This window comes from Oryzias latipes, chromosome 6 (assembly GCF_053564925.1).
Source record: "Oryzias latipes strain Hd-rR chromosome 6, Olatipes_Hd-rR_3.1".
In the NCBI taxonomy this organism is placed as follows: Eukaryota; Metazoa; Chordata; class Actinopteri; order Beloniformes; family Adrianichthyidae; genus Oryzias; species Oryzias latipes.
The window spans coordinates 22,634,500-22,661,055 of record NC_136242.1 but is presented as its reverse complement, the minus strand read 5'-3'; the positions used below and the strand labels follow the sequence as shown (position 1 = coordinate 22,661,055).

The 26,556-nt window shown below is 37.1% G+C and overlaps 1 protein-coding gene across 1 annotated transcript; it reads right to left on the bottom strand.

Annotated features, from left to right (window-relative positions):
• Positions 1–25,728, bottom strand: sema3ab (sema domain, immunoglobulin domain (Ig), short basic domain, secreted, (semaphorin) 3Ab). The gene is made up of 17 exons (XM_011476200.3): positions 24,888–25,728; positions 17,182–17,342; positions 16,767–16,829; positions 13,486–13,605; positions 11,848–11,938; positions 11,036–11,155; positions 10,113–10,255; positions 8,169–8,283; positions 7,982–8,051; positions 7,056–7,200; positions 6,729–6,948; positions 6,561–6,652; positions 6,453–6,494; positions 5,790–5,947; positions 3,588–3,655; positions 2,671–2,816; positions 1–2,331 (listed from the first exon to the last, which is right to left on the bottom strand). Exons 1-17 carry the CDS (start codon positions 25,003–25,005, stop codon positions 1,813–1,815), a joined length of 2,391 nt encoding a protein of 796 aa, XP_011474502.1. The 5' UTR covers positions 25,006–25,728; the 3' UTR covers positions 1–1,812.
• Between the last annotated feature and the right edge of the window lie 828 nt (positions 25,729–26,556).

Genomic DNA, 26,556 nt, shown 5'->3' with positions numbered 1-26,556 from the left:
TTTTTCATGAAGAAACATTTATTTGATCAGTAAAATACATCATCATGCTAAAAAAGTAGCAACAGCAGCACTTGGTTTCCTTTCTCTCACTTGACATGTTGGGTCAATTTCCTCCTAATAATGATAGTCTTATCTTGTGCACATGCGAGTCCAGGGTTTAGCTCTTTCTTCATTTGACACAAATATCTGAGGATGGGCTCCAGCTGCTTTTGCTCTAATCCAGTCATGGGTTCGGAAAGCAGGCGAAGATCGTAAACTCACTTCACGTTTTTCAGACACGCTTCACCTAAGTTCATAGTACTTTAGTGGTACCTTGACATTTTCTTCTGCAATGCCATTCTACTGAGTTTTTGTCCTCAGCAAGTTGACTATTTGTTCAAAGAAGTCAAATGGATATCATGGACATTTCTGCTCGTGGGTACTGCAGAAGCGAACAACGACTCAGCGGTTGCAACATCAGATCATCTGCCATGGCAGAACAAGAAGACACTAGTATTCACATGCACTAGTACATAGTGTCAATTTGTCATACAGTGACCACAGACTGTAGTTATATTTACAAGATGTTCACAGCTACATTCCAGGTTTGTGTTTGCCTGTGCTCTATTAAATTATGCATTGTTTATTTTACATACAGTGAAAGGAGAGTGCTACACTGCACTGTTTGTGTACAATACAGATATGTAGGAAATACAGTATAGTGGATGGATACTGGCTTATTGCTCAGTGCTTCTGATATGTACTAAATGTGACACTTGGCAAAATAAATTAATAACATTTACCTTCCTGTTTTTGATTATTTGTGTTAAATTGGTCCTTTAAAGAAAAATTATATGAGTAAAAACAGCTAACGCATAAGCATTTATACATTTTAACAATGGAGAGATTGGGTTATCAATAAATACACAGTTTGGGAAAACAAAGCAGTTTCAAGGAGCAATTAAATAAACATGGAAGAACTCGGTACGGTGTCTTGTACATCCAAATGATGCAGCTTTCTAAATGCTCAGACCAGAAAGATTCTAATGAAAAAATAATAAAACCTCTCTGTTTGGGAAGCTTATCTAGGCCATAGACAAACACACACACACACAAACACACAGTCAGAAGTATAAAATCCCCCTTCACAACTGCTTTGAAAACCCTTTCTTAAATAAAATTCTATCCCCCAAAACAACATAAACTGACTGCACAAGACATTCCCTTTCTTATGACCATCATACATAAAATGAAGTATTTACACACTTTAACTTTAACAGATGTACCCCTTGTTTCTGGTAGAACCCGTTCAGTTTTTGTCCTCATGTTGAGTGGTTCACTAATAACTAAAACCAAAAATGATGTAAATCCATGCAACCCATTACACAACTGTCTTTTATGACACATCTTCATTTTGTATGAGCAAACCTGTGGCTTTATAGTTGTGAGTGTCTTCAAAGAGAGAAAACAGACATCTGCTAATCATGACGAGACACAAAGCCGCATTGTGTCTAAAGGATTGGTATTTCCATCAAGTTTTCTGACTGGCACACCCTCCCTCTTGCAGAGCTCAGCCAGCTGAGATTATGTGCTTTAACACTAATGTGATGCAGGTTTTCTGCATGGACCGCATTTGTTTATGTCGGACCATGCATTAACACAGCAGCTGGCAGATCAGGTAAACATTCAATTATCAACCTTTCTGTTCAGCCTTTGAAGCAAAAATGTGTGTTTTGCAGAAGGAAGGACAGCAACACAATGATTCTATCAAGAGTAGAGAAAAGGATCTGGGTGTGGTCTCGAGACTTAGTTCGAAAATTTAAGGTTTATGAGTCAGACGCTGCGGGGAGCCCTTTCCAGCTCATGGGTCCGGCGGTTACGTCCCTTTTGTTTTTCTTGCAGGAGTTTCCACTTAGATGCCAACCCTTGAGCATGCATGTGACTGTGTGGGTTCACCACAGCCTTCTGTTGGTGATGCATTTGCTGCACCGCGTGGGATTTTTGTCTCTGATGCTTCCGCTCCCTTTTCCAAACTTGCTCACAGAAATCATCAACGCTGTTCAGGTTTGGGTGGTTGACCAAAGAGAGGAAGTCTCTGTACCAAAGCTTCTGATTGGGAGTTTCCCTCGGTAAACTAAAATCCCGGGCATGGACATGGCTTGTAGCATCTTCATCGCGATGTAGAAGCTCCTCCAAGTGCTCTGAGTCAATTACTTCTAGGTTAACCTTTAAAACCGTCTGCATGAAACCATGTTCCACTGCTTGGCACAGGTAGATGCCAGAATCCTTCTTTTCCAGAGTTCGGATTAGAAGGCCCTGGCTGGTGTGGATAAAACGTTCCGCTGACTTGATCTGCACAAAATTTCAGTCACCAGAAAAAGAGTCAAGGACAAAGAAATAAAAAAAGAAATCAAAATCACTACATTAATGTGTTATTAGCATTGCAATGCCCAAAGATATGACCATTTTTTCATTTCTCTCAGCTTTTTTCAATCACGTGAAATTCCTTCAAGTCAATTAAGCTACTACGTCATTAAATATTGATAAACTGTGATGCTTTGTAATCTAATAAAAAGTCTCTTAAGATAAAAGATCAAACGTGTAAATGTATCTTCTCTGCAAGCAAAAAGGTAAAAAATAATAATTAAAATGTAACCATGAGCTGATTCCAGAAGTTGAGATGTGACCCACCTCTTGTTTGCGATCATTAGTGGAATGCTGATACTGCCAATAAGTGGCCGCTCTCTGGGATTTTGGAATGCATTCAAGGAAAGTGCTGCTGTTTTCCACACCATACACTGTCTTATCCTGGAGATGTGCCAATCCATTCAGTTCATCTGGAAAATAAAATCTAGTTTAGTCGCAAAATTTTAACTGTTTTTAAGTAGATTTTAATGTGATAATTGCTTGGAGTTCAAGTTTTACTTTTCTTTTTTGTCTTGATTATTTATGACTGTGGTGTACTAAGCATAGACGTCACAGGTGCCCCCTTTCAAAAAAATCTATGTACTTCTATATTTAATTATTTATAGGTGCTTATATCTTGAAAAACTCACAAAAAAATTAGTCAAATTCACTCTTTGCGGTGAACATGAAGTTAAGTATTTGGCTCAAATTTATCCATTCCCACTGAGTTGAGGTTACAGGTGTGAAGAGTCAGAATTTCTTAAAATTATTCTTTTTGAGATTAATTGAAAGTGGTGGCAACATTTATGACTCACAGACCAGATCAAAACTTTACAATAATAAAATAAAAACTCAACAAAGTTCAAACTTTAGAAATACCAAAAATGGTCTGTTCTTTAAATAGTTACTACTAAAGGTGACTTTGTGCTGAAAGCTGAGGATGGACTGCAAATCATAGCAGAGGTACTCAAAAAAGTACTGATTTCAGCAGTTTTTTGCATGACTGCAAAACTGGGGATTAAACATTTAACGAGTGTGCCAGGTGAAGGATAACAGACTATAACATTTTTTAAACCAACTAAAACCCAGCTGGTGCCGGATAGACGAGTTTATCTGCTCAGCTGTGGAACACAGTCCAATCAACATTTTACAGGCTCGTTTTCAGAACTTTGTTGTTCGTTTTTAAATCGCTGTGTTCCTACCCTGGTGTTGAAGGTCTGAGCACTGAGTCAGTGGATCTCCGTTCCTGATATCTTGCCTTCTTGTTCTCCTGCAGAAACACAATATTATTACCATCTTCATAAGTTAGCAAAACATTGCATGTGTGTCTTAAACTAAGAACATATCCAGTTTGGAGACTTACAACTGATTTTGAATTAGCTGAATTGCAGGCCAGTGAAAACAGATAAGAGGCAGGCAGCCTGCAGCCTTGTGGAAAGGCTTTAATTATAGGGTGTGTATGAGAGAGGAATTCAAAATTAATCCATCACTCCAGCCTGTCTTCAATGGGCTGCAGATGCTAAAGACTTGTTAGGTGAGAAACTTCCCTGAAGGTTGTTTTTTTATAAACAACAGGGGAAGCACCTATGGAGACAGCAAAGCAAAGAGCCTCACGTTGTCGCACCAAATGTTTTGGGCCTTACAGTTTGCTTTGATTGGCTTATTTCTGATTGTAGACCATTGGAATGCAGTGAAAGATGAGAACTGGAGCCCTTGCAGCTGGGATTTAAGAGTTATGCCCAGTGAAGTGGAAGGCTGCGCTCAAGTCAAACTAAATTGAAATCTTCTTACACTTCCAACATTTATTAACCTATTTTTTTTCAATATCATTAGAATGGGTTGTCATTTTAGGTAAATAAACAATTTAGGGTTTTTCTATGACGTTTTGATAACATAACTGCACCCCTAAAAGGGAATTTAAGGACATTTAATCTGAAGTGCGACTGTGTTATGTTTTTTTTTTTTTTTAGTTAAATGGACATCTGCTTCATGGATGTCCCATTAAACTGTCAGCACTTTGTGATCCAGGTCCAGCAGAAGTAATGGGAATCCACTGGCTTTGGTGTCCGTAAAAACATAGTGGGAGAGATTAAGTGCCTCCATCTGTGCAATATCGACAACATGTACAGTACAGCATGTTAATGGAATTAGGGGGGAAATTGAACAATTTTAAACTCACATTGGTGGATCAAGTTCAAAACTGTGTTTTTGACTTGAACATTTATATTTTTCTGAAGAGATGTCAAAACTCACTCCAACTAGACACTTCTCAGAATTAAAGAAAAACAAAATTCAGATGATGGCATTTCTTGGCATCTAAAGAAAAAGGTTTAGAGTTTTCACCATGTATGTAACCAAAGGTTCTGGTTCGACAAAAAATAAAAGAAATAATTATTTTATAGCTGCATATATTTCATTGATTGCTGAAAGGAGACCATCACTGGTTTTATTGTTTTTTGAGGTATTTATCTTATAGTATTTTATCAAAGATCCTTGCCCCTTTAGTGCAGTGGTGCATTGTGGGGGCTTTTATATCTGCAGTGTGTCAAGGCCCTGCATAGACCAAGAATGAGATACCTTAAGGCCCGTTCACACCGGGTAGAATTTCGCCGGCGATTTTCGCCGACGTTTAACGCCTCGTGACTAAACAAAGGGCACCAATGAGAGTGTGCACACCGACGCGGAAAAACGCCACGCGCCAAAGCGTCAAAAAAAAAAACCGCCTCGGGTTCGTTTTTTTTTTTCGACGCGTCGCGTCGAAATCTATTCGACCAATGAGAATGGTGCTTTTGCACACGTGTCTGGAGCTTCTGAAGTTACAGTAAAACACAACTTGGGGGCGCTCAAACACAAAACTGCCTTGCTGAGCACACATACCAGCGAAGAAGTTAGACGCCAAGTAGCGTCTACACTGCCGCGAAGAAATAATGACGGACATTCTAAAATATCCCCGAACCAAGCACCAGTTGGAGCAACTGGTGCTTGAAGTATTCATGTTTTCTTTGTATTATTCTGACAAGTGCGTAAATACTTGCTCTCTTCTTCTGAGTGAAAAGCGACTTTAAGAAGCGTAAAGTTGCGCAGCGCCACCTTGTGTACAGGAGTATTTCTGTTTACATTAAGCGCCATCTAATGTCAGGGAAGGAAATTGCATGTTCGCTCGGCTCATCGTCAGCAAAAATCGCCTGGGTGTGAACACAAAAAACGTGGCGAAAAATGCTGGCGAATAACGCCTGGCGAATATTCGTCCCGGTGTGTACGGGCCTTTACAAAATGCATCCCCCCTTTGAATGAGAACATTTGAATATTTTCATAATGCAAGTCTTCTATTTGTTTATGTGTATTTGCTGGTCATGTGGGTTATAACTTGACTTGTTTGTAACTTACAGAATGTCAGTAAATACCTTTTAGCCATGGGAAAATATCTAGAGCATTCTGTGCCGTCCCATGCACAGTAAGGGTCCCTTGCTAGGCAGCATTCTGCACAGGCCTTTCCATAAATTTCACACCGATGTAGAGGCATCTGAGACACACCGATGTCTGACCCGAGGTAAAGCTGTTGCTGTTAAGGGAAAATAAAGAGCATTCGGTTATTTTATCTAAGTCCTCTTCCCTCAACGACAGTTTCAACTTTGGGTCCATACTAGTTTTTTTTTTTTTTTTTCTGTAACACATCTCCTGCTCCTATCTTAACAAACGGTCCGTAACAGAAAAAGCACTAAGCTAGGCCTACCTGCAAATTATCTAGCTCATCTTTCAACTCCTTGTCATTTAAGATGACACGTTAACAGTCACTAAAAAACCAGCAATTGAGGTCTTTGTTTGAGGACACAGTTGTTTATCTCAAAATGTTTCAATAGTGTCTTTGTTCTGTCTCTCTGCCGTTAAGTAAGGTGTATCACCACAGTAGAGCCAAAAGGTTTTCAGACATGTACATTTTGTGTATAAACAGTAGGTCCATTTACAGAGATTCTCTGTGGTCATAAATCCCACAAGATTAAGTTCAACTTCAGTGGCTTAGATGATGAAAATCCATGCAAAGCAAGCAAGAATGGAAAAGTCCATACCTGTTTTGTTGAAAGTTCCATGGCCCTAACGGGAACTGGCTCCTAAAAGGAAATAAATACAGTTTACAAATTCTTGCTAAAAAGGATAAAGGGGGGGGGGTCACTTACTCTGAAAACAACCATCTCCTCCAGAAGGACTTCCTCTAAATCATGCCAGGAGGTCCGAGGGATGCATACCACCTTTAGAACTGTTCCCATGTCTAGGAGACACACACGTGTTATAGTATACAAGCAAATACATGACTCTGTATTAATGTTTGTTCTTTTCATAGATACCTGTGCCTATGAACATGACATCATACTGGCCATCTTCTGCTTCCACTTTATCAACCACTATCTGGGTGAACTGGTAGTCCACATCTGTTCTGACAATGATGGGTCGATGGTTAATTGGGTAGACTGGATTGAACATGGCTGGGTGACTTCTGGCAAAAGTGACTACTTCATCAGGAAGCTCTTTGGTTGTGTCAAATCCACCAAATGTCTTGCTGGGACACTAAAAGCAAGGCAATCTTTGATAAATACATTTGTTAAGAGAAGAAAAATGCACAATGCAGGTTACATAGCTAGCGTGTGCTCAAAGAAAGAACATTCTGTACTCACAGTACCAGGCCGCGGGTAGGGAACACGACCCTGGAAGGGTACCCATTGATAATTTGGTCCATCTCTGTGAGCGTATGGACCCAGAAACGCTCTTCTGATGTCTGTCATGCTGTACATGCACACTGCTGAACCTTTAAAGATGTTGCTGATAAGAAAAAGTAATGCAAAAATGAGGCAGGATCTAAAAAACACTAACAAATCTTGCAATTTATGGTCATGGGAATTGTTTTCTAAAGGCTACTGTCAGGTACTGCAAAGGGTGTCACTCCGCATGCCGTTTGCACATGTTCAACATTCAATAACTTTGTTTCTGCATTGAAAAATTTAAAGTGACTGGGATAGCTTATACTTTGATTTAAATTTGTAACAAGGTAGGGTGGACTTAACGGACATTTGTGAACCAACAGCAGCCTTCTTATGACTTTGGATCAATTTCACAGCTTCGTGAAAGGTACAAGATGATTAAATTAGGTCCCCAAAACCACCCCCTAAACATCAAGGAAACTTGATGAAACGCAGAACATTCGTCGTTGCAGACCCGAGTACCACACGTCACATCGTGATGAACAATGTTAATGAGAACGGTAAGGCTGCAGGTTTAGGCCCTTATTACAGAAAAATAAACTGCACTCGGCAGACGTAAAGCATATGACAACATAAATAGAACAATCTTCTAAAATATATTAAATATTGCTGATGTACTTAAATAATGTCCTGTGACAAATTGATGGTGTTTAGAGCAAAAATGGGGAAGATAAAGTATCTAAAAAGACAAAAAAACAAGTTTTCCCACAAGACGTAATATAATAATAACATGCTTAATTTTAGGTCTATTTTATTTGTTTCTGTGTACAGAATTGGAAGCTCTATCATTTGTGGTCACCGACCATTGTCTCTGGCTTGTGGTCCCTACTACTGTAACTTACCTTGATGTTGTAAATATCCCATAGATAAGTGGACTCTTGGGATCCTTTGTGCTCAGGACAAAAACATCCTCTGAAAGCCAAATGAATGACAAATAAATTAAAAATAGTCAATCTGTGAAAACATAATTATGTTTATATAGACAAAAATTGCAAAAATTCAACACATTCAACAAAAAGAGTCACTCACGTAGTTCATCAAAGTGTGTATCTATTCCATTACTGCCGGGTACAGAACAAATAAGTCTAGCTTTTAAGAAGGTAGTCCACTTGTTGACAAGACTTCTATGGCCTCCAAGATCATTCTGTCAGGTGGACAACATGTAGAATATTAGCAACAAAAATATTTTACCATGTTTGTAACTGTGATCAGTTAAAAAGCAGGTTACAGTCTGAAATGCCTAAAAGCCAGAGGCCTTTTCATCATTTGATACCATAATCTCTAAAGAAAGAGTCAACCAGCTGTTTGGGGTTATCATGAGGACCATTCAAAAATGATGGGATAAAAATGCAGTTTGGTTGTGACAACATCTAAAAAAAATGCTGTATGTTGTTTCCTGCAGAGGTGTCATCTGTAAAAACAAATAATTTTGACATTGACCCAAATCTTAAAATTTGTTTTGGTCAGGATCTGTAACTGCATTCTCTTTTCTTTTTGATTTTTTCAAATACATAAAACATGTTTTAATGTTATGATGTTAGTGTTTTAATGTTATGTTTTTTTAAAATCACATTTGGTTATTTCTTGTTCAGATCACTAAATATTTTTTTACCTCTTACTCTCTATGTTCTGCCTTTTGTCTTTTCCAGTTAATTGATTACACCTGGTTTGTGCCAGTCCTCACAGCTGTTTCTGGTTGTTCATTAGATTTCCCATTGGAAGCCTGGCTTCAGATGTTGCCTGTTGAATTCTCATCCCTCTTTTTGACAGAGTGCTTGTCATGATTTTACTTTCTGGTCATTAACTGCTTGTGCTTGCCCTTTTAGTGTTTATCTAAAGTGTTTTGCTTTTTTACTAGGTTATTGATACATCAGTAGAGTTTAGAGTTTACATTAATTTAAAACGAAGAAGTATTTTTTCATAACTGTTGTTTAGTTTGGTTGTTTGTCTGTCTGCAAAGGAGGCTTTCAGGGAAAACCTTTTTTAGATAAGAAAGGGGAATAAATAAATAAATAAAAACTGCACACATTTGCTGGGACATTTGCTCAAAAATATCTAATCAATAGTTTTCATATTTCTAAGCGTTTTTTTTTTTCTTTTTTCAAAAGTGGGGTTTGAATGCAAACTAATTTTGGCTTTAAACTTTTGACCCCTTAAACTCAAGTTCAGTATATTTTTCTAATGGTTTTGCCTTAGCTTGTCTCTGTAAATCATGGCAAAAACAATCTAAAAACAAAACAGACATAAAGTAATACAGCTTGACAAAGTGAGAGTTCTTAAAATAAATATATATGAACCAACAAAATGGTTCCTGAGTCCATCTGAGACTGCAGCTCGTTTTCGTAGTGTGACAGTAGTGGGACTTTGACTTTAAAAAAATTCCTTGCTCTTGCAATGATTCATTATAGTAAATTAAAGCATGCACAGATTTGTAAAGGCTCTAATTAAATCCACATTTCTCATTCTACACAGCTCTTTTTTTAAGTTTCTTTTTTTATTATTTTGAAGATGACTGAGTCTTTTTAGTAGACCATATTTTATGAAGAAGGTAAAGTAGAAATGTAAATTTTGATATCCAATGTCTCTGAATTTGCACATAAATCTTTGACATAAGCCTCCTCTGGAGCCAGGCAGGTGGCAGATCCAGTAAAAGTCAAAACCTGGCATGGAAGCTATGTGCTGCTGAATTAATGCAAACTTTCCTTAAGATTCTGGTGACATTTAACATCTCTCTCAGGTCCTGTCTTTGAAAGCAATTGTTGCATATGCACCAAGCCTGACAATTCTTCAGGCTAAAAATAAATAAAAGGCAAAAATGAGAAATGACCTCTTCTAAAAGCGACAATTATGAAAAGAAAAAATCTAAAAGCTTAGCCGTTAGAACAGAAGCAATTTCACAGTGAGTCTATTTCATTGTGTGGGCCTTAATGTTCCTTATTTATGGAGCCAGCTGTTGTCTGTGTATTTATTTACTTTGCAGAGCTGCCCGATGCGAGCATACACAGCCTTTCCAGCATGTTCTCCCTCCATCGCATTCTCTCTGAAGAACAGGTAAATCTTGTCATCCTCTGGATTGTCATTCTCTGGAATAAGATAGATTCCCAAAAATCTAGGATCTGAAAAAGAAGCATACATGCGCTGTTTTAACACTATTATTTACACTGGTGCAGCCCCCACCCCAGATTCTTAGATTTGAAAAATGTTCTTTAAATTAGCACAAAAAAAATTACAACGGGGTAAGAAAAATGGTCTTACCAGTAATTTCATATGCTAAAAGAAAATATACAATCTATAAAACCTCTTTACTAAAACCAAGATTATTTTGAAAAAAATTGCTTTATTAGATAATTTTTCTTGTAGACATTAAACAAGGGTGTTTTTGCTTTTTTAAGATTCTGTTTTTGCAGTGTAAAATGTTATTAATTTATTTTAAATATTTTACGAAGTGTAAATATACCTTACTCATAAACTGTGAACACAAGGAAATGGATAAATATTTGACATAGAAACGAATTGACAAATAATTGACTTACCTTAATTAATTACTAAAAATTTGTTCCGGATTATTGGAAACAAACTCTGGTTCACTTTAAGCAAACCAAATGTGTCCAGTCTGAAAACACCCTAAAGTGCACTTAAACTTAAAATGCACTTTTGAATCTTTCTTTTTCTTTGGATGTTTATATTTTATGCTGTGGATGAGCATGCATTACGTTCCCTGACTGAAGCAGAGCTGCTATCAACTCCAACCATAGGACAAGAGTTTTAAACTCTGCATATCGGTGTGTTTTGTTACTATATTTCTATCTAAATCTTTATCTGCATCTCTTGTTTAATAAATTGTTAGATATATGTTAGATAAATTGGTCTTTAAACTCCAAAACCCTAATACTCACCATTTAGCCACCTGGAGTCATGCTGTTCTGTTCTGATTGGATGATGCTTGCCAAGAGTTCGGAAAATGGCAAAATCCCGCCCCATGAAGTCAGCTGCTGTGCCAGCATACAGCTCCCCATCTGATAGGGAGAGAAATGATTGGTGTTTGCATAGTAACATGAAACAAGATCACACTCTTTTTTTTCTCTCATCAGTTCTCGTGGAAAAGTGTAATGAATTGTGTGGAGGCTTAGCAGTACAGGTAGAGTGGCACTCCTGACAGAACACAGAGAGAGCCAGATGTAAAGAACATTAGGAGTGTGAAATTGACATTAACAGAAGCCAGAGCTGGGGGGGGTTAACGCAAGAGCTGGGGGGGAGGTTGAACGCATGGTGGGACAGATGAGCAGGGAGAGGACGGAGGTGTGAGGCAAGGGGAGTACATTATAATGTTGGTGAGAATGGAGAGAAAAAAAGACAGAAGAAACGGGGGGTGATGGGCTGGAAAATGGCCATCTGCTTGGTTGTGTTGTGGTATAACAGAGTGTGGCTGGTGATAATTGGGGGTGGAACGTAACACCATGCCCAGTTTTTATTGATTTATTTGTGAAAAGGGAGGTTGGAGTAATAAAAAGTCACTGCCACGGCTGAAAGGAAATGCAGTCAGATTAAAATAACGTTTACAGTTTTTCAATGAGTGGTTATAGGTGTGTAAAGATGAAGTGGGTCCACATTTAATGAATGACAAGAAAGACTCCTGCTTTTACCCTATTGAGGTTACACCCTGTACATGGGCTTCAATGACAGAGTAAGGCTCTGTCCTAAAACTTACCAATTAGCATGGATGCAGTGAGCAACTTGGGATCATAAGGACTCTTCCCTCTGCCATTTTCCACATGGGGCTCAAGTTTGAATACACCATCCTATAAAAAAAAACACAAAAACAGACTATTAGATGGGTTGGTGTATTTATTTTCTTGGCATGAAAGATATCAAGGACAAAGAAATGCATTGTCTCAGCAGAGCTTTCTCTTGGGAGTCTATTTGGCTGTCAGCACTTCATGATGTCCAAATGATTATAATATTAGAGACTGTTATGAAAATAAGCAGTTGACATATTTTCTTTTTTTTCTTGCCTAAAAACTATTATCTTTTGAAATATTTGACCATGTCTCCTTCTTTTCATATGACAGTCACAAAAAATACACATTTTGTATATGTATACATATGTTGAAAGTGCTACTTTGCTGTTCAAATGCCATGCATGTCACACAGCCACTACTTATATTTTGCACATTTTCTATGTATTAAATTTATTTTATGATACATGCATGATAAACCTAATTTGTGCGCTTTTTGCTATTTTATACATCGATGTGCGCAGATGTCTGTGGAAGGTGTCGGCCGACGGGTCTTTGCATGAATTCGGTTTTGAGATGTTTAAAATTTTTGCTCATTTGAGGAAATTGTGCAGTTTATGCAAATTTTACGTAGCTTATACTCATAACGTTAATCTTAAGCAATTGTGCATGGTTTTTGCAAGATGCATATGCTAATTTTTGGCTTTCATAGACCCTTCCACTTATGTCGACATGTGTCCAACAGATTTTTGTATGCATTTACCACCGATGTATAACTTTTATATCACATATACACATATCATGTTAAAAATAATGTAACTGACACACAAATCTCTAATGAATTGCATATAAACCGCGTAACGATCACGAACGGTTCATGTTCTACGTTGATTTACGTGTTCTTTGCGTGGTTTATTCGTACTTCTTCCGTGGTTTCAACGTGGTTCTTTCGTGTCACATCTGTGAACATTTCATGTAAATACCACAACTTTTCGCACTTTTTCCACGTATATTCACAAATGACGAATTCGATCCTTGCAGTATACACACAATGTATGTAGTGTCTACGTGACATGCCCTCAAGCAAAAAATGTGTTGCCCAACAGAGCTGTTATTTTATGAAGCCCCAGCGCAGGGCTCAAAAGAATAAAGAAATGAAACATGACAATAATAAATTTAATTACTGTGGTGACTCTGCGACCTTGACACTGGAGAAATTGCATCTGCAGTTTATGACTCACACAAAGTACAGGCATTTTTTCTCAGGGACATTTTCTCTCCCTAATTGTCTGTAAATAGCGATCTAATGAATGGGGAAAGTCACATTTATTGGTCTGACATTTGAAGGAGAAGAGAACAATTTCCATCTCATAGAGTCACACCCAAGCATGCACACCATTTCCATGTGTGATGAAGCAAAGCCCTGCATGTGTCTGACTTTCAACCTCTTTTGGGTGAACGATTTTTATGTTTATTACACCGACAAATTCAGCAACCCTAATCTAAAAGTCATAACACACAACTTTGAAAGATTTCTTTCCTGCAATCTAAACTTTGTATTTATATTTTCTGAAAAAAACATGAAGAAGAGCATAGAAAAGTGTTGGTACCTCAGGCTTCTTGCCCACTTCCAGGTAGGAGCACACAGGATGGAAGGCTCCCGTCCCACACACATACACATGGGTTTGGTTAAATGGTTGCAACACCTTTATGAAATTAGCGCACTCCCTCTAATGCAGAAAAAGAAAAAAAAAGAAAAAGAAACATAAACAACATCTGTTACAAATGATCCATGGATACATGCTACATGAGCTGAACCAGCTTAGGGATTTTCTTGTGAAAATAAAAAAAAGGGGCAGAATATGCTGTCATAAGAATATTTGTTTGACACTTTTTAAATATGTTCTTGTATGAAAGTATCTTACGCAATAATGCCATAATGTCCCTCCGCCCTTCTATGTCATGAGGGATGTTGGCTTATAAAATTAAAACAAAAATAAACTCAAAGATAGTAGTTAAAGTGAGGATCACCTGGTTTTATTTTCATTTTTGTTGCTTTGCATTTAGTTAGTGTTGGATTTTATTTTATTTGTTTATTTCTTCCCTTCTTTAATAGTAGACTAGTGCTTTTAGGGGAGAAATTTGTACTTGCAGTGAATACTAGAATAGAAAGAAATACTAAAATAAAAAAATAAGAAAAGTTATCAGGCTAGAATAAAGAGTTTCCCAGAGCAAAACTGACTTACACCTAAAATAAAAGAAGATACAAAGGAAGGACAGAAAATTTAAAGGACATCTGTACGACAAATCATGCTGGACTAAGTCATTCATTCATTCATTCATTCATCTTCTACCGTTTATTCCCTTTCGGTCACGAGGCCTATCCCAGCCACTTGTGGGTGAAGGCAGGGGACACCCTGGACAGGTCGACAGTCTGTCACAGGGTAGAGTGTCCACAATCACACATCCACGCACTCTCACATTCACACCTATGGACAATTTTAGATTAACCAATTAACCAATGAGGCACGTTTTTGGATGGTGGGAGGAAGCCGGAGTCCCTGGAGAGGACACACGCAGGGGGGGGAGAACATGCAAACTCCACACAGAAAGGTCCCCCACTGATGTTCTGGTTCAGGTCCCCAAGCCAGGACATGAACCAGGGGCCTTCTTGCTGTGAGGCAAGAGCGCTAGCCATTAAGTACGTAGCGCTAAAGACTAAGTTATTCTGATTCACTAAATCCTCAGCAAGCAGCTGCTCATTCACTTGATGATTGAACTTTTCTTTATACCTTTTTACGAAGAATCAATTAAAGAAGAACAGTGGAGAATGGATATGTGATACCTTTTGCTTATGATTTCTCTGAATTTTTAAATTATTTTTTTGAATTGATTTTGTTTTCACAAAATGTGTTAACTGATTTGGTTATAAAACAGGCAGACATTCCACAATGTGTTTTTATACAGATAGTCATAACAAGGCCACACTAAAAGGTTTCAGTGTATTGAGATCATCAAAATTGAAATATGAAGCAGATTCATTTGGGTTATTTTATTGTGAAATCTGGTTACTTCCCACTGCCTTGTTGAGTTTTTTTTCCAGGCTTTTAAAGGAAACTATTTGTTTGATGAAAGTTATTGATCCGTGTGTGTAAACCAAAGTCAGGTTTTTCGGAAATGTCCAGTTATTGATGTAAAATATGTGTCTTGTAAGTCAATATCTGCCTCCGTTCCCACTCAGATCATCTTTTCATCTGTCAACATGTTTCCAGTGGTCTTTTAATTATAATTATGCGATTTTTAGTCAAAGTCAAAAGACCTGTATCGTTTTCTAGGACATAATTTCTGCAGACGTTCATTAGAAATTTTTTTTTTTTCATTAGAAATTCTATTTTTTTTAACAGACTTTGAGCAATATTCTCTCTGTCATATATATATATATATATATATATATATATATATATATATATAATCATGAAAATGGTACCAGAACATGTTAAGAACATCAAAAACAAGATCTTCATCAGGGTGGGTCTTTAGCAAAAGTAAGTTTTTAAATGTTTCTTTATACCCAAGAAAGTGGTTCTAACTTGATAAACAATCCAATAACAACAGCTATTTTTAGTCCTTGAAAACATATGTGCATTCATTAAATTTGAATTCTTTCTTTTCTCTTTGCTTTATTTCTACTTTTAATTCTCAAATTATACATGTTTCAAACCACTTTTTATGGCTCCTTTTCATCCATTTGTTCACTGAAAACAAAGAAGACCGTGCACACGCTGATCTGCCACAGGGTATAGCTGTTGTCCATGGGAACTCGGTCTGTTTTGGTGAGTAAACTGAGTCCCAGATATTATTTCTATGGTTTTATCCAAGCTTCTTGCCCTGGGCTTTTTGCAAGTAAGATTTACCACATCCCTTTTGGTGAATAGACATCCTCTCATTGTATGTGAGAGGCACGTCGATCTGCTGTGACTGATTGCATGCAGTGAGATATAGTTCCAGGCTTGTTATGAAATGGTTGAACAAGGTAAAAATGCTGAAAATCCAAGAATTTTAACCACAACGCATTATTTTTTTAGATTAGACTAAGCCTCTGCTCATTGAAAGTTAATGAGACATTCTTTATTTAATATAATATGCTGAGCTTGCTCAGAGAAAAAAAAGAGGATACCGGTAAACACTTTGTATTCTCTCTGGTGGGAAAGAGAATGTTTCCGACAAGTCCATATCGGATATTTCTGATAATAAACCAAATTTGCCATAACTACTGGATTAGAATGGATCCAACAGTACTGGTATAGTATCACAAAAATCCTGCACTAGATAGATTTGCATTGTTTGGTGTTGTGGAAGGCTTTTTAGATTCCTGTTGGAAAATCCAAATGAAAAAAGGTATTTTGCGTGGGGCATTATGTTCTGCTTCGATTATCAAGAGACTGTATTTTTAATGCAGCACAACTTGGTTTATTGCCAATATAGCAGTTGCTGCCAGGTCCAACTGTTTTCAATAAAACCACATTATTGGAACAAAAACAAAGTGAAGAGCCCAAGGCAGACAGACCTTCATAACATACTGAACTATTTGTTTATGCAGCCCAGGCCACTTTGTCATGGCCATTGTCAAAACTTATTTTACACGTTTGGCAATATCTTACATATTCAAACTTCTCATGCAAAAAACACTTTTTTAAAGACTTTGTTTTATCAATAACAGGGTGCCCAAAGGTCTGGCAAGTGAGTGTTGGTTTTGGTAAGCTGTGTGATCTCCTATGTTTCATGTTTTTTTTGGTAAAAAACAAAGCTTCAAAAGTTTGATTTTCTCAATAAGACATTAACTTGTCAATGTTTAGTAAAGTATCAAGAGATATGAAGACCCATGTCTTACTGAGACATCTTTTCCTGCCCACTTGCATTCATCCCTTCTTGTGGGAGAAGCAGACCAGGGAATCTGCAAGAAAAAACAAAATTCCCCGTTAATACTGGAAAGAGTTCATTCATTCCTGCATTTGTTGTCCTGAATCAGTAACGGAGCAGCTTGTGTGCATGGGTGTGTATCAAGTTGAAGGGGTCACTTTGCTATTTGTCATCCGCTTTGTTCCTGTTTACTACATTATTCATCCAGGTGTGCAGAGAGCGGCTAACATGCCGAGAGAAGCACATGATCATGAAAAATGCATGAGGTGCTTTTCCGTTGAAACTGAAAATAATTCTGAAGACAGCACGTCCTAAAAGTCAGGACACAGGAAGGTGGCCAAACAATAAGAATGAAGACAGATGGAAATCAAAATTCTTAGTTTTACCTGTGCGTAACCTTTGCTGATGTTTAGGAGGTTGAAAGAGAGGATGTGGTCTTTGGCCCCCACCACCAGTCTGCCTTTCTCCTCATCCAAGAACAAAGTGTGATAAGCTGAACTGTTAGAAAGGCCTTCAAACGTCTCAAGGTTTTTAGACTCCAACATTTCTGCATTAAAAAAATAAAATAAAATAAAAACTGATGAACATCTTGCAATGAATGATGGAGAAAGCCCATCACATATGTTTAGTTAGTTAAAGTCCCACTCAGATCATCTTTTCATCTATTTTCAAAGTGTTTCCAGTGGTCTTTTAATTATAATTATGCCGTTTAGCCAAACATCAAAAAGCCTGTGTCATTTTGTGGGATATAGTTTCTGCTGAGCGGAAGGAGTTCAATAGAAATTTGCCTTTGAGTTGTGAGCGGGACGGTACAAAATAAGGCCGCTCCCTTTTCCATCATCCATCTATTTAAATGCAATCCCGTTAGCTTACAGCCCCTCGCTTTTTGTCTGCTCCTGATTCACAACAATTTAAATAGAGAAATACTCAAACATTCCATTTTAAGCTTCATTTTCTTTATATATGTCCTCTATCATAAGAAATTACCACACAAACATGTTCAAAACACCAAAGGAAAGATTTTGGAGTGGATCTTTCAAATATTTTTCTATTTTGCATACTGGCTAGTGATACTTGTAGTTGGTTATATGTTAAATTAAATCTCTGTGAACCAAAGTGCCCATTATGCAAACATTCAAATTTCACATTTATATTGACTATACATATGGACAAAACCTTTTTTTTTATATCTTGAAACAGCCGGAAGAATGGAAGCAAATTGAAGCTGTTTAAAGGATCAATGATTGACACAATTCCCACCAAAAAAGCTTATTTAATTACTCAATCACAAGAAACCAACGTGATTTGTTCTGTCTGGAACATGTGACATGTTCTCTGTATGTCTGCTGACTGTGTGCATCTTCCACCTTCATGGAAGCCACAACCTCCTGATAAAGCATGAGCTCACTAGTAGAGGAAATGTGGTCATCCTAAATTGCGGTGAACCAACGGTATGCTATTGTGTCACAGCAGTTACAAGCTGTATGTTGACAATAAACTTTAGCCATCTATGTCTCTGTGGATCAGCACCAGGCCAAGACCTTTCACTGACTGTCCAGCAGTACTTTTGCCACACAATTATTGCTTTTAGGATTTTAAAAATGTGATTTTAAAAATCAAGCTCAAGTTCATGAGTTCCCTTAACTGACAGGGTTTCAAATTGTTCACTTTGCTGTACTACATACCAATGGTTTAGAATAAAAACATTCTTTTTATTTTTGTTTCTGAGAGAAAAATAAAAGAACAAAAGTTATGAATGTTTAGTCAGACACAATGCCCCCCTCAAAGTGTGTCAGAGCCATGGGGGAATAAGAAACTGAAAGTTGGAGTAAGAGGTAAAAATGTTATGAGGGAAAAGGTTTTCTTCAGCTTGACCAGTGTTTTATAACCACACTCATGTTTAGTATTTTTACAAAGAGAGACATATTAGAGAAAAGTTCCACTTGTCCTAAACTATAAAAATAAAGTCTGAATTATCATTTTTTAGATATAACTGCTGCAAAATATTTCCTGAAATCGCTCTGCCTGTTTAGACGATTGTGAACTTCATGTTCTGTAATTACAGTTCCAACATGAGCCTATTGCTTGCGTCTGGGCTATGTTCTTTTTATGTCAAGGCCTTGACGTAGCCTTTTTTTTTTTTAAATAAAGCATTTCCTGTTCAGATTGCATTCACAGACAAATGTGCTGCCATTTCCCTTCAAATGTGTCATGCTGTCCTATGGGGTGTGTTTGTTTCAAATGACGGAAACATTTATCTTAGAAGTTAAAGTGTACTAATTCGTTTAAGTCTCTTTTTATTGTTCGTTTTTTTAATGGCCACTAATTCTCCATAAAACAAATACTTTAATTCTATGTAAAGCCTTCTTTGTGTTTTGCCAGTATTTGTTCATTTATAATGGAATGTATTATAATCCACCCCTGGGCTATAATGCAGTGCAGCTGAAAACTACCTTGGTAATTTAAGTCAACAGTTTAAGTCAACATCCAGTTATTGTGCAGGAACATCAGCAGAAGCATCTGAACTTCAGCTAAATTACTTTGCAATTCTTTTTACTGGCAACCCCAGAGCAACTTAAAGTGACAAACAAATGAATCTTATAGATGGGATTTGTCTCAACCCTGAGTATTGCCTAAATTTGAATAGTAAAGACAACATTGATAATACACTTAAATATGCACTGAGATGAGGATCAGAAAAACAAATCAATATTCATGAGAATTTTATTGCTAACTAAGGGCAAAATGTGAAAGTAAGGTGAGGACAATTAGGCATTATTTTCTATACTACATTATTTAGTCTGGTATATTACATATTTGAAATCAAATGTCAACAAATCTAAAATGAAAACACTCTTGCATTTTTAATAAAGGTTTTTATTTATTTATCTAAATACATTTTGATGTTATAAACAAAGATTTCAAGTCATTCTGTGTATGTGGTGACTGTTTTCACCCATACTGTTAGATAAAATAAAAAAGATCCTATTTCCTAAATCATCAATTCTGTGTCTGAGTGTGAAAGCATTGGAGGTGGTCTCACTAAGGCCATTTCCTTGTTAAGGGACTACAAGCAACCTTCTGTGTGCTCTCTTTATAAACACAGAGGAAAACAATGACAGTTTTAGTAAGAAAAAACTACAAATTTATAGCAACAAGATTTTTAAAATTGTAATGGAATTAAAGAATTAAAAGAAAATGTGTTGTTTTTTTATTGAAAACACCATATAACTAGACAAGTTTGTCATGTTAACGTTTTGCTGATTCAGTTGGTTATCAAAAATGTCACAGTATTTTGTTGCAGATACATTTGAAAACACGTAAAAAACTCAAATCTCTGTGTATATAGAAAGATGTATCTCCAAATTCCTGACCCTAAAGTATTTATGAGCAGTTTCTTCAACTAATACTACATAAACCATTGAATAATTTTCACCCTTTAAATTCTAAAATGTTGCAGATATTATAAGTGGCATGTTACAAATTAACCAAAAGTAAAGTACTTAGCACTGTAGCCATGGTAAAAAAAATAAAATAAAGACATTTTTCTGCACTTACACTAACACTGCTTTGTATGAGTGAATTCAGATTTCTAATAAATATTTTTAGTTAATTTTTTATCTCAGAATGCTTTTGATGGATGGACAACCCACAAGCAAGTTTGGCAAGTACAATCTCTTATAAAATGAAGTTTGATTCTGCAACACATCTCCCTCTTCCTCTTAACAAGGTAATGAAACTCCAAGAAGGATGTGATGTTACAGAGAGAAAATGCAGAGTACATATATTTTTTACTTCATGACTATGAGTTAGACCACCATCATATGAACTGGTGCTGAAAAAGGAGGCACCAAGCCCAATATAGACAAAGGGAACCAGTTGAGGAGATTTTACTTGATTGCACTGGAGAAGATGATAAAACCTTAGGGTCAAATGGGGAGTGAAAATCAAATTGCAGAAGAAGATGGCTGGTAAGTATGGCTTTGGAGTGAAATTCTAGGAAATTTTGAACTTGAAAATCTTCCAATTGATGACAACATCCATTAAAACAGCTGGTTAAAGGTACAGATTTGTATTTTATATTTTTCACCAATTACATCAGGTGTTACACTAACACATTTTTTTTACATACAAATATCAACATGGTTTTAAAGTGCAAATATATTTAATAAAACTCAAACATCCATCTAACAATGCCTTGTTCTACAAAGAAGCAGCAGTTTTATGATCTCCGTTTCCCAACTAAATGCACCTGTGTTAAAACTTGTTTATCTAAAAAAAAAATGAAGTGACCAGTGGAAGATTGTGTTTTTCTAGACAATCAAAGGTGTTAAGCACCTGTGGGAAAACTGCCCACATGGGACGTCTGCGAATCATCTGATCGTAAACATCCCTTTCTGACAGAACAGATAAACAGCATCTGTATTTCACGCTTACACCCATTGGATTTGTGAAAGGTGGAAGTGATGTCTATGGCAACAGATTATTCAACAGAGACTTGGGCAAACTTATTAAAAGCTAATCATCTAGAGACGGGTGCTCTCCGGGTATTTTGTGTATTCGTGTTTATGGAATAGGCTGTGTTGTGTTTATGGAAAGAGAGCAAAGCCTTTAAAGTCACAGCAAAGGCAGTAGCCAGGACAAGTCTGAACTAGTGTTTTCCTGCAGTATTTGTACAGACTCAAACACTCTTTTATTTCACATCCAAACTAATTATTTGTATGTTATCTAGTGAAGAAATGTTCACATTTATGTTCAATATCCTCTAGTTTTTGTCTATCAGATGTACAGGAAGATTAAAACTTTAGCTCGTAACAGGTGTTAGCCGTGGCCCTGCCATTCTTGACAAATATTGTAGTTTTAGGCTGTAATTGTCTTGGTAACCCTGTCTAAATCACTGCAATGTCTAATATCTTAAGCAGCCCCGATTTCTTCCTTCAGATATTTTAGATTCATTCATATCTTCTTAAATAAATAAATATAAATATTTGAATATTAGGTATTTTTTAATCCTTTATTTTAGATCTGGGAAAAGAAGTGGAGCCAATAATGGAAAGCAGGAAACAAAAAGACAGAGCGGTAGGGGCGCAGATGGGAAAGATGCAAAGTATCAACAGTCCCATGTGAGACTGATAAAAATAAACTCTTTTACCCTACATTCTCCGTCTTTCTTCCTCTTGCTCAACTGTGGGCCACAGGGAATGTTATCTGAATGCTCCCTAAGAAAAAAAAGCAGCAATGCTTCCTCATAATAACCACACATGCCAGGGTTTTTAGTGGGAACGTTGGTGTTTGGCCTTGCTTCAACAACCGCTGTGCCGTCCATCACTCACACAATTTTAAAGTCTGTGCATGCTGACCAACACAACATATCCACGAATCATTTTACGTTTATAGAGGCTCTGATTTACTCGTGCATTAGTGAAAATGTCACAAAGCCTCGGTCGAGTGATTTGTCCAATGTCAAGCAGAAATGCAGACAAACACCTTTTTGACACATGGCAAATTAGCTTAACACTGGTTTGCGGCTCAGACGTTTCTCCGTTTCTTTAGGCACAAGACATAGATATTGAACTGCTTACTCGTGTTTCCACAGTGTCACGTCTTTTATTCTGATGACCAGGCACATGTTTGGATTCTTGAAAGGAATTTAGCATACATTACCTAATATTGTCTTATTTTGAAAAAAAATGCACCACAATCAACAGTCAATTCTCTTTTTAAAAAAGAAGAAAAACATCTATCATATTAAAATACATACTAACCACATTGTCTTTGACATAGCAAGGTTTTTCACAACGTTTCGCTGTTTGTCAATGTTGCAAATTGTATATTTTAATAGCTAATTTGTACTGTTGCTTAGCACAAAACAAAGACTGATTATAATGATTGTCGACATAAAACTGTCAAAGGCTAATTATTTGTCTAAACAGTTCAGAGTCAATAATGCTCTCACATACAGAACAGGAAAACATTGGATTGAATCGTAAAAATGCTAAATGTATTTACTGAGATCAAGGATTTTTCAACACTAGTTTATATGAATATGTGCTGTTCTGCCATCATTTTTGTTACCATATGGTTAATGCATAGCTTTCTTTGTGTAAGGCTTCAAGGGCTAGGCACAGAAAAGGTGGATCGAATTGAGTAAAAGAAGACTTTTGGCAGAACACATTTATTAACTCAAGTACATTGTCTATTCATCTGTGAACAGTTGAGAACATGTGCTCTTGTGACCCATAAACTTTAAAATAATACAAATTCCTACTCAGTAGCTTACAAATCATTTTACTCTGAGGGCTCAAGGCCTTCTGGCATTTGTTTATTCCCCAAAAAAACATACTGCGAGACATTTACTGCACTTCATTATGCTTCTGTGTACCATAACTCCATTGCCACCTCATTATCAGTTAGTTTCTTAGCTGTTGATACAGTTGGGCTTTACTTGATGTTTAGGTAGCAGTAGGATACCATTGTTTTCTTTCCTCCTTCTCCACTGGCCTCCTGCCCCTCGACCCTCACTTTCAAAGGTCTGCTAGAAACTCTATTTCAACAGGGAGGCTGTGTGTGTGAGGGTGGTGGGGGGGGGGGGCTGAGCAGGGATGTTGGTGTGCATGTCTTTCTGTGTTCACTGGGGGGCTCTTTAGGCTGGATCATAAGTTCAGGATTTGAAGATAAATGCTAACCCATGCTGTGCATATATCAGTGAGAACTGTGGTAAAGTTGAAAACATGTCAGACTTTAGGAGAATGCAAAAGGGGTTTCTCAGTATTCACAGTGACCTGTAGAGGTCAGAGTTCTTTCTCATAACTTTTCATGTGGAGATCATCAGACACTGCTTCCCGAGGGCTTTTACAGTCTATTAGATTCCATAGGAAAGTCCCATTTCTTTAATTTACCTAGAAAATTGAAATCACCATTATTCTTCTATGACTGCATTGGTTTTGGGTGATACATTAATTATATAATAAAAGTTAAGTATCGTGCAGCGTGATGACATTAAGAGTAAATGTCAGTATTCTAAAGGGCTGTTCAATCATTCGTTTTTATCACTTTAACTCCTTCTATACATTAAAATCATAACTGCTTGATTAAATTATTCATTCAGGGTTGGTGCCAGTCATTGTCCCCAACAGGAAAGGTTGAGATTTACTTAAATCAATTATTAAACGCCAGCAAAACCAAGCAGGCAAGTCATTTGCATGAAGACTTTCAATGAAGATGTCAGTGTAAAGGTGTGTTTCACCAAACTGACAGGGTATGCTTTCAAATGATTGATTCCCTCACAGGTATCATTTGCCATCCACAGATGATCATGTACTTTTGTGCGCATGCGAGCGCATTTGTGCGTACTTGTGTGTATAATTATGGATCTCCCAGTGCTACGCAGAAAACACTTTACTTTTGTGCGGCCATCTGCTGAAAACAGACCTGCGCCATTCATCCTTAGCATAATTACCATGCAGAAGAGAATAGAACAGCAAAAATGACATTCAGAAAAATAAAAAAAATGAGGATAAATGATGCTCAGAGGAGTTAGAGTCCCTATCTGGCACTGCTTTTCTTCGCAAAAAAGACAGCTGCAATTGATCAAAACTAGGATGGAGGGGTGTGTTCAAGGAAATATGTCACTTTGGCTACAAGATTGTTTAGTTGGCACTGAATTGCTTCAAAGGAATAAAAGTTAGAAAGAGACAAATAATGAATTGTTCCCTCAAAACACATTTATTAAAGTGACTATCATGTTTATACAACCCTCTCTTGATCAAACCCCAAAAGTTTTAGAATGCCTGAAATTATTAACAAAACATCTGACGACTGTGTTATTGTCAAATCATGAATACGAAATGCTAACAATAATACATGTATTAAATATTTAAAAACTCACATTCAGAAAAATTTTGCATCTCACTCTGACTGATGCAAAAACATGGTTTCAATGTGATGTGCACATCTAGACATAATTCAGAACAATGAGGGCTTGTTAGCCTAGATGAGCCACAAGATGGAGCGTGAAAATTTGGTGTAACTTTTACTCATCGGTGAACAACTGCCTCACTTCAGGGAAGAACAACACAACTCACACACTTACCTTTGTAGGAGAGTTTTAGCCTGGGGACATTGTTCTTGGTTTGTTGGGCTTCGCTGCCCTCCACCCTGAGCAGAGCCACTGCACAGAGAAGCACAATGCTGCCCCACAGAAAGCCCATGGTCCTGGGGTAAAAAGAGTCCAGACAGGTCCTTTAAAATAAACAACTCCTCTGCAGAGAAATCGAGTTTGGCAGGAGAAAAAAATGGATCTATGAGAAATTGTCCTGTTGCACAATAATTATGGAAAAATGCCTCAGGGTTTGTCCAGTTTGGGTCACAGTAGGTCCTGTCCTTGCAAGAGTCTTTCCGGCTCCAGAAGTCAAAAGCCCAAATTAAAGTCCAACTCAAGGCAAAAAACAGAACTCGCTGAGCTGAGGTTCATATATCAATGTCTCTGCGCACAAGCTTCCAACTCCAATTAATTACTCAACCAAGTTAAAAATTTACCAACAAAAGCCTTTCAAAGAAAATCTAGGTCTGTCTTCCATGGTTATCTGTTCTGACACCAAACCAGCTTGTAGCTCCAAAGGAGCCATCCACATGAGCACTCAGTGTCACCTTTAACTAACCAAAGTAAACAGGTCCAGATTGGTTCAGCTGTTCCTTCTGTCTGCTTGGTTAGCAAAATCCTCACTGGATGACTTAGTCTGCCTGACCCTCTCTGCTTAACGCTCCTCTGAACTAGTTCAGCCCCACTCAGTGCGGCTCTGTTCCGTCCCCACAGCCCAAGACGCTCAGTGGAACTGAGAACAGCTGAGGCAGACAGCACAGTCAGGCTGCCAGAGACGACAGGAGGGAGAGAGGCAGAGAGGCACTGGGAAATGTAGCGTTAGCGGTGCCCTGGTGTAGGCGGGAGAAAGAGTGAAAGAGAGAAAGGAAAACTGTCAGTCGTTTTGGGAAGAAAAGGTTAGGGCAATACAGAAGGTTAGAAAGAGTGTGAAGAAAACGAAAAAAAACAACAAACTACATTGAACATCTTCAAAAAAGAAATCTATTTTTATTAAGATTAAGATTAAAACTTTATGTAGAGAGCACATAGAAACACAGCTCATTGTGATCATCACATTTTTAGAAAACAAACAAAACAAAAATAATAGGATGATAAACAAAACTTAAAAAAAACAAGAAGTTGAACAGCTTGTCATTTTTTTAAGGTTTCAAACTAGTTGAAACCTCCAAAGATTTAAAATACTGTCTTAAACATTAAAGATAGTTTAACAGATTTTAAGTTATTTCCTGTCTCATTAAGAGCTAGAATGTAAGACATTATCGTTAAAATGAGTCAAGATCATTTTGACCAATACTCTTCACAGTAAAAAAAAAAACTATGTTTAATACCTTAAATAACTCAAACTGCACTGTTCTTTGCTTATTTTAAGGGTGGTATTTCGAAGGGTAATAACTGGTAACAAGTTTGACAGGCTTTTATTGTCATTATTTCAAGAAGAATAAATGCCAGTTTTAGATTTTGTGAGGATTTACGGACCAACTTGTACTATGATATTCCTATTTTGTTCTAAGATTAGTCAATTCCAAATATTACACACTTTTTTATCACTGTAATCGAAATAAACTACAATTAGATTAATAACAAGTCAAATATACAAAACATTTGACTACAACTAGCAAAAAAACTTTAATATTGCACTGTACGACATTTATTATGAAAT